Source organism: Gekko japonicus, unplaced genomic scaffold, assembly GCF_001447785.1.
Source record: "Gekko japonicus isolate JY-2015 unplaced genomic scaffold, Gekko_japonicus_V1.1 scaffold3494, whole genome shotgun sequence".
Classification (NCBI taxonomy): Eukaryota; Metazoa; Chordata; class Lepidosauria; order Squamata; family Gekkonidae; genus Gekko; species Gekko japonicus.
In genome coordinates this window covers 77,779-89,252 of record NW_015167641.1, presented here as the reverse complement: position 1 = coordinate 89,252, position 11,474 = coordinate 77,779, and the positions used below count along the sequence as shown (strand labels likewise).

At 43.0% G+C, this 11,474-nt stretch overlaps 1 protein-coding gene across 1 annotated transcript in view; it reads left to right on the top strand.

Moving 5' to 3' along the window:
- CCDC14 (coiled-coil domain containing 14) overlaps nt 1–11,474 on the top strand; it is a 31,133-nt gene that overhangs the window by 7,980 nt on the left and 11,679 nt on the right. Inside the window, exons 4-9 of the mRNA XM_015414073.1 lie at nt 2,317–2,389; nt 2,475–2,615; nt 4,104–4,346; nt 4,453–4,547; nt 6,850–7,432; nt 10,117–10,258. Coding sequence (XP_015269559.1) covers nt 2,317–2,389; nt 2,475–2,615; nt 4,104–4,346; nt 4,453–4,547; nt 6,850–7,432; nt 10,117–10,258 — 1,277 coding nt within the window. The remainder of the gene's footprint in view (nt 1–2,316; nt 2,390–2,474; nt 2,616–4,103; nt 4,347–4,452; nt 4,548–6,849; nt 7,433–10,116; nt 10,259–11,474) is intronic.

The following is an 11,474-nucleotide window of genomic DNA, read 5'->3' as shown; positions in this document are numbered from 1 at the left end:
TAAGCTCCCGGAGGAGATCAGGGCCCTGTGGGACCTTTTACAGTTTCACAGGGCCTGCAAGACGGAGCTCTTCCGCCAGGCTTTTAATTAGGAACTACCACTACCACCAACAACAACTATCTTGTGGTAACAGCGGGGTGATGGGATAGCCCAGTACAAAGATCTAGCTACAACATTGCGATGGATCGGTGCCGTTGAAGCGGGCTTTTGGGTAACATCTGTAGATCATCATCTTGATTTGATTAAATTAGTAACATCACTGAGCACTTCATTATTGTTAAGGTGGTTGTTTTTTATGCTGTTTTTAATGTTTTATATTTGGCACATGGTTTGCAAGCCACCCTGAGCCCGTTCGTGGGGAGGGCGGGATATAAGTGTAATAATAAATAAATAAAATAAATTTGTCCTGTCAGTCTCTGGGCAAAGATTGTTAACCATCACAAAGTCACTAGTAATATGCTGCCCCAAAAAACACCATCACAAGTAACAATCGCATGGTTTCTGTGGTTTGTTTTTTTGTCTTTTTCTTCTGTTGACCATGTCTTGATGATGACTGAAAGCAATTTCAGAAACTCTAATTACTAGCATGCAAACCATGTCATGTTATCTGCTATTCTTCTAGGCGTACACTGTATACAGCCCCTAGTATTTGAGATGCTTAAGATCTCTGCTTTGGTTTTTTGTCTAGCCTGAATGGTTGTTGTTGTTCAGTCGCACAGTCGAGTCTGACTCTTCGCGACCCCATGGATCAGCTCCCACCAGGCCTTCCGGTCTTCCGCCGTCCTCTGAAGTTGGCTCAACTTCATGTTCGTTGCATCGATGACACTGTCTAACCATCTCATCCTTTGTCGTCCCCGTCTTCTTGGACCTTCAATCTTTCCCAGCATAAGGGTCTTCGCCAGTGAGTGCTCCCTTCTCATTGGGTGGCCAAAGTCTTTGAGCTTCAGTTTCATTATCTGGCCTTCCAGGGAGCAGTCAGGGTTGATTTCTTTTAGGATTGACTGATTTGACCTTCTTGCAGTCCAAGGGACTCTCAAGAGTCTTCTCCAGCACCATAGTTCAAAAGAATCTATTCTTCGGCGCTCGGCCTTCCCTATAGTCCAACTCTCGCAGCCATACATGACTACTGGGAATACCATTGCTTTGACCATGCGGACTTTTGTTGGCAGGGTGATGTCTCGACTTTTTATCATGCTGTTTAAGTTCGCCATCGCTTTCCTCCCAAGGAGCAGGCGTCTTTTAATTTCATGGCTGCTGTCACAGTCTGCGGTGATCCGGGATCCCAGGAACGTGAAGTCGGTCACTACTTCCACGACTTCCCCTTCTATTTGCCAAGGAGTGATGGGGCTGGATGCCATGATCTTAGTTTTTTTGATGTTGAGCTTCAAGCCCACTTTTGCGCTCTCCTCTTTTACTCTGAGCAAGAGGCTCTTTAGGTCCTCTTCACTTTCTGCCATCAGAGTGGTATCGTCTGCATATCTGAGGTTGTTGATCTTTTCCCCAGCAATCTTAATTCCCTCTTGTGATTCATCTAGGCCAGCATTTCGCATGATGTACTCTGCATATATATTAAATAAGCAAGGCGACAATATACATCCTTGTCGTACTCCTTTTCCTATGCTAAACCAATCAGTTGTTCCATATCCGGTTGTAACTGTCGCTTCTTGGCCCTTATACAGGTTTCTCAAGAGACATGTGAGGTGGTCTGGTACTCCCATCTCTTTAAGGACCTGCCATAGTTTGTTGTGATCAACACAGTCAAAAGCTTTAGCATAGTCAATGAAGCAGAAGTAGATGTTTTTCTGGTACTCTTGCTTTCTCCAAAATCCAGCGAATGTTGGCAATTTGATCTCTCGTTCCTCTACCTCTTCGAAAGCCTGAATGGATTCTGTGCTAAATCTGAACATGCAAAGAAAGTCTGCAAGAGAGGTGAAACCAGAGATGGTTTGGCCAGGACCTGCAATAGTTCTTAGGTTAGAGTTTATGCCTTGCCCAAATCCCCTACCCAATCTCCAGCTGTACTGTGTAACTACCAAACGTTATGTTTGCTGACATTTCTGAAATCTGTGCAACAAATCTGTGCAGCTTCATTCTAGCAAAATGGATGAGTTCTATAAAAGCTTGAATTCTGTTTGCGGAATAACTTCTGCATGTTCAGCATACATAGAATTGCTTCACTGGCATCACAGTAAAGCAGAGAACACTGTTTTTATTCCCATGAGACTGTGCATAATCTGGACATGTACAGGATACAACTGAGTTAAGATCTGGTAAAGAAAACTGTCCACATATTTATTGGTATCTTTTTCTAACTAGGTTGCAACTATTCATAATGGCCTTGATCGCTGTGCAGCATTGCTCAAGGATATCTTACAAAATGAGTCTGAACGTAAGCATCCTTTTGATTACTTCAGTTATCATTTTGGGGTTGATATGTTTTGTTGGTAAGTGGCATTTGTTTCAAATGATTCTAGGAATAGAAACTGTTCATCAGAAGCCACGAAAAGCAAGCAATGTCAAAATGACTTCCAGACCCCGACTCAATAAAGTGAATGGTTCAAAGAAAAGGGGTGCAAAAACCCCTACTCTTTCGACGCATGTACATAAAGAAATTGGTAAGTGGTTGGCTTTTGCTTGTACAACTCTATAACACTCTTTGTCAAGAAATATCTAGCTTTGAGCTATGTAAGATTCCCAACAAAATTCTATTACAATTCTCTGCCTTTAATTTTTAAAGCTCTAGCTTTGTTTGTTTATTTATTTATTTATTAAATTTGTATTCCGCCCTTCCAACATGGGCTCAGGGCAGTGAACATAGAGGCAAATGCCATACATAAAACAATAAACAATCATTACCTATAAAACAGTTAAAAGTCGGTGCTCAACAGACAAAAATGTTACTTAACTGCCAATGCTTAACAGATGCCACATATATTAGTAGATTGGATTTCCATCCTAGGCTATGTGTGTTCAGCCATTGACTGTGAATATTATCTATTTAATGACCCTGTGCAAATAAAAAAAATCCACAAATGAAATCACCCAGGGCTAAGTCCTGAAATGTTACCCCTCCCCCAACAGACACACACTGTAACAGTGTTATCTGTACATATGCAGATAATGTGGGGAGGGGTAAATCTTTGGGTTGAATTTTGGATGCTCAAAGCAATACAAAATGGCTGTCAGAAAGCTGGCAGTACATTTTGGGAGACAATAAGAAGGCTAATGGAGGCAAGCAGGGAGGGAGAGAAAGGATAAGAAAAGAGCAGGTGGGAGTTTGTGTGACTAAACTAGGTTATTTATGATCTTGGATCCTGTGTAGGTTTTTTTTTTAGTTCTGTCAAACTACTGTAGTATATCTGTGTAGGGCTCAATAGTATTCTCTATAAAATTACAGAATAAAGCTTTATGAGACTGCTTAAGGATATAGCTTACTGACTTTACATAGTACAATTGATTATCAGTGGCCTCGGCCACACGGGCAAGAAAATGCGGGGGGGAGGCGTGGCTGTTTGCCCCAGAGCAAACTTAACGCGCAACTGTGCGATCAGGCGTCGGGTTGAGATCCCGTCGAGCTCCCGTAGTTAGGGGGGAGGTGCCGATCACACGACACGGCCAAGAAGCGGCGCGGCGCGGCAAACGGGGTTGTGTTTTTTTAAAAAAAAAAACCTGAAATGTGTGCATGCTCCGTTGGGTGCTTGTGCGCATCCGTGGAGACTTGGGGGGAAAAAACCCTTTTTGCGAGGGGACATGGGCGGGCGCCGGAACTACCACCGGAAACGCGATCAGATGCCCGCCCTTGCCCCGCGGTTTCCGTAAAGTAGTACCTCCAAGGTACTAGTTTTTTACAGCGCATCTTCGGCAGGAAGCCTCGGGTGCGCCATGGGAGCTCTATGCTTCCCAGATGTGGCGGTGAGATCACGCCCGGAAAATCCACCTATCTTCCGTCTCTCTAACGTGCCTAATGCTCCGTGTGACCGGGGCCATACATGAGATTCCAAATTTCAAAGCATTACAAAAGCAAGATTCCACAAGGTTAGCATTGCACCTGGTTTCGTTAGAGTTGAAGGAAACTAAAACAATCCTCACTTTGTTTTTCACAGTGCCTGTATCAAATAGGAAACCAGCCTCAGTTACTAAAACTGTCGTTGAAAAAGACAGAAACCTTGTAAGCGCTGAACAACCCTTTGTCCAGCCGGTTCCAGCACCTTTCACCCAGTGTTCTCCTGTAACCCACCAGAAGTTGTGTGAGCATGTGCAGACTCAAATGTCTCTGCTAAATATCCAACCTCCACAAATAGCCACTGGTATTCCAGAAGTACCACTTTGCACTATTCCTGAAAATGGTAAGTGAGAATGTCTTGCTTCAACTGAATAGTTATTAGTTCTTTTGTTGCTTGGTAAAGTTGACCTTAGTATTAACATTTGCTCTTTGCCCTTTACGGGTGGCAGGATGTCAGCCAGTTGCAGCGTTCAATTGCCGTTTACCTACTTCCACGCCGGCTCTGTCCCCACAGCATACAGCTGATCTGTCAGTCGTGCAGCCTGTAAGTAACCTAACATAAGCCTTAAGTAAGCAGTTAAATTAGAATCACCATGTTTTATTCTCGCGTGCTGTTGCTAGTAAAAATTTGACTTGCTTGAGTTCTTCCTGAACACAGCTTTGGATATCTGCGTTCCAATACAATTTAAGGGGTACTGGTGTAGGTATAGATTGGTAGTCACAGACAAGCTTTCTATTTTCCTTGGGGTTCTATAAAAGGGGGAGCATGAATTTAATTTCCGTTCCTACATGGTATGGTAACAAGTTGAATAAGCCCTACTTTCCTATACTAATCCAGTTTCTAAAAACGTTGCCATACCAGTGGTGATGGTGCAGAAAAGTAAATGATGCTAGCCCTTCTTTAAGATCTTGAGAAAGTAGCCAAGTCTAATATGCACGTGCAGGTGAACTTGATGTTTCTTGTAAACCAGAATTTTCTCTCCTTTCCAGACTGGCAAAATCGTTTTGTAATTGTGCTCTTCAACAGGAATGAGAGAAGATCTAGGGGCACTGGTGAGAAGCAAAATCCATACTAATGATGACTAACAGCATAGGGCTTTTTTTGTAGCAGGAACTCCTTTGCATATTAGGCCACACACCCCTAATGTAGCCAATCCTCCAAGAGCTTACAGAGCTCTTCTTACAGGAGCTACTGTAAGCTGTTGGAGGATTGGCTACATTAGGGGTGTGTGGCCTAATATGCAAAGGAGTTCCTGCTACAAAAAAAGCCCTATGCTGTTAGTCATCATTAGTATGGATTTTGCTTCTCACCAGTGCCCCTAGATCTTCTCTCATTCCTGTTGAAGAGCACAATTACAAACCCTAGAGTCGGACTCGACTGGCTTTCGAGCAAGGGAACCTTTACGTTTACCTTTAAGACAATAATTAAGAATTTAGGAATGGACTGTACCAACTGCTGTACTAATTTAAAGTGTGTGGAAGTGAAAGTCATTGGGTCGGATCCACTTGTAGAGGGTGCTTCTAGCTGCAGATTGTTCTCTCCTTTCCCTGCAACCTCTTTTGCCTGAAATACGATGATCTGGGTTGGATGAGCCTCATGGTCACAATGCCATGGGTTTGGAGCAGGGACTGAAGTGAGATGGAGAATGATGTTATACAAATTAATATCCAGTCAAAAATAGAAGATTGAAGTCAAAATGTGGAGGAAGATCTTGTATTTTAGAAGAGAAGAGGATTGGATTTATACCCCACCCTTCACTACCCAAAGGTGTCTCAGAGTGGTTGACAAACTCCTTTCCCTTCCCCTCCCCACCACAGACACCCTGTGAGGGAGGTGGGGCTGAGAGAGCTCTGACAAAAATGGCTCGTTTTCAAGGACAGCTCTTATCAGAACTACGGCTTGCCCAAGGTCATCCAGCCAGGTGCAAGTGGAGGAGTGGGGAATCAAACCCGGTTCTCCCAGACTAGAGTCCGCGCACTTAACCACTACACCAAAGGACCCATCAAAGCTGACTGCTTTCTGAGCCCAATCAGGAAATACATGAAGTTAAATACTTAATATGACATCATATCATCATCACGAGAATAATATTCAGAAGGCATAATTGGTTACAAAAACTTTAACAGCATTTACATAAAAATCTCCTTATTGGTCAAATGTGAGAAAGGTGTGTGTCTGTGCAATAGCGTCACATATTTACTTGACCTGACCTAAGTCATATCGGCCAAAGCTTGTTCTCACCCAAACAAAGGTGTTTTTCTCTGATACCAAGTAAAAGATCCTTTTTGACCCAGACACTATGAAGTTGTAACCTAAACAATTAGAACCATGAACCTTCTACCTTCTTTTGTACCAAAAGAATGTTATTGTCTTGTCTGTGAACATCAACTGGAAAAATACCCTGACCCCCAAAGAAGAGAGGCCTTCTATATACCAGGCCTTCATTACATTCCAATAAAATGTTAAATCTATAATAAACCTATAAAAACCAGAGAAATATGAATAATCAAAAAAATCTATATAGTCCCATCTCTGCTACAATGAAACCATTCCCTTTTCTCCCAGCTGCACTTCTACTGGTGGAGGAAGCAGTTAACAAAGATTTGCCAGATTTTCTCTTGTTACTAAAACCACCAGCACCCTATGATATTTTGACTACAAAGCTTACCTGCCCCTCAGTAATAACTTTTCAATGAACAAGATGATTGCAAAGGGATACTAAGGTCTGCGAGTACAATGGCAGGGCATTGGAACTGACCCACTGATTGTTTTCACTATAACCTACTCAACTAAATCTGTTCAGGACTGAGTAAAACTAAAAGCTTTTTGTATTTGCTTGGTATAGGTTGTTTCCATGGACAATTGCAGCCAGCGTGCATCGCAAATGGGACCCATTCTTGCACCAGCAGCTTTCAGTGCTTCCACTTCTGTTGCCAAAGTGCAGCCTGTCCCTACATGTTCTGCTCTGCCCCATGTACTTCAGACTACTTTGGACAATCCCACGAGACGCACAGTCCCTGCAGCACCTGGTAATAGAGAGGCTGTGTCGGATCAAGGAAGCCAGGACCAACAGCTAAAAGAGACAGACTTAATAAGATGTATTCAGGCACATCTGGCTCTGTTGCAGGCACATGAAGAAGAAAACAAATGTGGGAAGGCTAATGAAAAGTGCCAGGCTGTTGACCCAATACAAGCCCAGTCCTTGAATTCCCAAGAAGAAGCTGCTGAGGAACATAGCAAGGATATTCTGAGTAAAGAGGAGGGCATGGATGGAGTTGACATGGCACCAGTGAGAGAGACGAGTTGTCAGACTAGCTTTGACAAGGCAGCTTTAACCTCTCAACAAAGAGGCTTGCAAGAAACAGCTAAAAAAATGAAAACAGTGAAGTATTTTTTGAGAGAGCTGAAGGCCCTGCTCACAGACCACGGTAAGTTTGGGGTTCTGTGGGGCAGTGGCAAAAGTTTTGCATGCTTTCGTGGAATTGTAATTCTGTAGAGCTGACTAAAGTGTGTAAAAGTGTGGCCGCCGCAGCATAGTGGCGGCATAGCTTGTCTCTTTTCTGCCAAAGCTATATATTTCAATGTTTGCCTGAAATCTCAAGATCACCGTGTCTGTGAATAACAGTATAGTGGGCATAATACACTGGGACCTTCTACAAAATCCTTGTGGAAATAAAATATGCCCAGTATTTGTATTCTGAATGTGTTTGCTTTTAAATTTTATTTTTAAGGTATGAAGTGAAACAAAAAAAATGGCAATATGAAATTAACTTTCCTTTTTTATGTGTGTTCCCTAACTGTTGCTGTTCTTTCTTCTGAAATTTCTTGATATTCCATGATTCACAGTTCACTGCTTTCCCATTCTACTTCTATGACAGGGTCAGCATAAGAGGTAGAATAGGAAAGCAGCAAATTGTTTATCATGCAATTTCATCAAAAATTTCTGAACACACACACACACAACATTGAGGAATTTCATGATTATGTCCCAGATCAAGCCATAGTTCCGGAGAAGTCTGCAATATGTAATGGGGGTTGAATCTAAGACCTCTTCAAATCTTGATGAGGATGACAAGCAGGTAATGAACAGTATCAAAGTATATTATGAGAAAGAATTGCATGGCGATTGAATTCTCCACCTTGCTCCAAGCTAATTGAATGAATCATTGAAAAGATAGTTCCTTGTAACGCACATATTGATCACATCTTATTACATGAAGAAGAGCCCGTGGCCAAACCTATTTTATTGTTCTAGAACTCTTGTGCCCCTTTTTTAAAAAGCTTAACACAGAGACATGTAAGACAAAAAAAATTATTTCCCACAAATTCTGAACAAGTCACAAAAGTGGTATCCTATTTCCACACACCTATTTCTAGGATTATTTTCTCCTACAGATGTCAATTTGGTAACAGCTTCAGGGATCCATTGCAGCATAGCATGAATTTCATTCACAGATAATGACGAGGACGGGATAGATGGGGAGAGCCAAACAGAGGGTAGGTTTTCTTGAAGGTTAGAAAGTGCTGACACCTTTGTGCAAGGTACAAAGATAACTGGGGAAATATAACTGTGACATTCAGCATTTAATATACAAAGACATTCAGCATTTAATATACAGCAAAGGATAAGAATAAAGAAGCTAAACTGTATCAAGATCTATCTTAATACTTTACCATCTAGAAGATCCTCAAGTTATCCTTTCGGAGGACAAAGCATACATCACTCTTGTGAAGTTTGCAAGTACTGTCCATCCTGGGCTACGTGAGAAGAAAGTAGGCTTGTGTGTGTGCATGTGCACATAAGTACTATCCATCCTGGGCTCCGTGAAAAGCAAGTAGGCTTGTGCATGTGCACGCATGTGAAGTTGCGTCAGTTCACTTCCCACTTTGTTGTTGTTCAGTTGCACATCTTCGCGACCCCATGGACCAGATCACGCCAGGCCTTCCTGTCTTCCGCCATCCTCTGAAGTTGGCTCAATTTCATGTTCATTGCATCTATGGCACTGTCTAACCATCTCATCCTTTGCCGTCCCCGTCTTCTTTGACCTTCAATCTTTCCCAGCATCAGGGTCTTCTCCAGTGAGTGCTCCCTTCTCATTGGGTGGCCAAAGTCTTTGAGCTTCAGTTTCATTATCTGGCCTCCCAGGGAACAGTCAGGGTTGATTTCTTTTAGGATTGACTGATTTGATCTGCTTGCAGTCCAAGGGACTCTCAAGAGGCTTCTCCAGCACCATAGTTCAAAAGAATCTATTCTTCGGCGCTCGGCCTTCCTTATAGTCCAACTCTCGCAGCCATACATGACTACTGGGAATACCACTGCTTTGACCATGCGGACTTTTGTTGGCAGGGTGATGTCTCTACTTTTTATCATGCTGCTTAGGTTCGCCATCGCTTTCCTCCCAAGGAGCAGGTGTCTTTTAATTTCATGGCTGCTGTCACAGTCTGCGGTGATCTGGGATCCCAGGAACGTGAAGTCTGTCACTACTTCCATGACTTCCCCTTCTATTTGCCAAGGAGTGATGGGGCCGGATGCCATGATCTTAGTTTTTTTTATGTTGAGCTTCAAGGCTTCTCACGGTGACCCTAAGAATTAATGTCCTTCAAAACATCCTGTTGTTTATAGCCTTGCTCAGGTCCTGCAAACTGAGAGCCCTCGTGGCTTCCTTGACTGGGTCAACCCATCTCATGTGAGGACTTCCTCTTTTTCTTCTATAGGTTTAGATCCAATTAAATCCAATTCATTTCAACAAAGTTTGGTTCTAAGTAAACGAGTGTAGGTTCCAGATTTACATTTTGGCATGCTAGGGCTCAAATCTGTGCGGCTAATGAGTGTATCGATAGTCTGTTGCTAGGGTTACCAACCAGCTTGGAGGCAAGTGTCCTGTCCTTCAGTAGAGGCTTAATGGGTGGAAATGGAGAGATGAAGTTTTTCATGGCATGGAGGTAAATAATACCTGGTAAAGAACATCCTAGTAACAGAACATTTTTCTTCAGGCCGATTGGTGACCATGTTCTGCCACCTCCTTCTGTTGCATGAATAGGCCCGTTCTTAATCTTCCACAATAACATGGTCTCTGTACTCTTGTCAGCTATATCTTTTCAATTTTTGTAGATAATTCAGAAACCTTGAGGCTGCTGGGTGAAGTGGAAGACTGCATATCTCTTTTGCCTGCAGCTGTTGACAGTTCAAATGCACAAGCCGAAATAGCGCTTATTCTTCAGCCTCTCAGAAGTGAAAATGCCCAGTTGCGCAGGTCAGTACCATGAATGGAAAAGAGCTGCTCCTTTAATGATATGGGCTCAGTTTTGAACAGGTATGAAGGGCTGAGCATCCGCTTGAAGCAAAGAAACCTGCATCAGGTGGTAAAGCTTATCCTCTGTTTGTCAGGTCTAAATATGTAGCAATTGTAAATTAAATCATTTATTTTAGCCGTGACAGCCTGCAAAGTAGAAACTCCATGTATTTTGGCTCATTTGCGTAATTTTTTTTTAAAAACTCAGTTTTATCAAATGTGCATCTAAAACGAGTGAGATGTATATAGGAGTTTCAGCAGTAGCAGGAATAACTCCAAAAAAAGTTCTGTGAAGATTTATTGAAGCATAAATTTTCATGGACTAGAGGCCACTTGGGCAGGTACATAATGGATTCTCAGACAGCACAATACAGATAGGCAGTAGGCATGTGCATTTGGTAGAGACGAGCCAAATAGTTGCCCGAATACTTGCCTTATTGGCAGCACGTGGGCATGCATTCAGCCGAATGCGATTCTCTGTTGCTTATTTGGCAGCCGAATAGAGCTTTTGAATACTATTCAGGAGATATTCGGCTCTCCCAAATAGCAACAGTAAATCTTAAAGGAGATTATTTACCTTCCCTTTCCTGCTTTATCCTGCCCTTTCTGGGTCTTTCCTGCCCTTCTAGGGCAATAAGGGGCAAGGTGGAGATATCTGCAGTGGACCAATGGCAAAAGCCCCTTGGAAGCTTAGAGCTGATCATAGCAATGCATTACATGGCACTACATTGCAAGTTTGCAAATTACAGCTTTCGAGACTGTTTGTGTGACTAAGTTCGAGTCCACCTAGGAGGGAGGGGGGAAGGAGCAGGGGTAATTAGGCCAATAGTATTCCAGGTCAGGTGGAAACACCACTCTTAGCCAACCACAGAAGTTTGTTCTTGTTTGAAATGCTTCTGTGCATGGGCAGAGAGCATCAAAGGAAGGGTCTGACTGAGCTTAGACTCACTCCATTGCTGTTGAGCTGAGTGGTTGGAGTGGAGCCTTGGAGTTGGAGGCTCTTGGAGATTGTGTGGCTGGCCCTGGCTACAGCTGCTGCCCTGAGCCATGGCTCCTTCTGCTGCCCGCCTGAGGAACTTGGAGAGGGGAGGTCCATTTGCCTGCCCTGAAGATATCACCTGGTTTTGACAACAGTTTTTAAAAGCTTTTCTTTTTCACAGTTTGTTCTTCCTTGGGC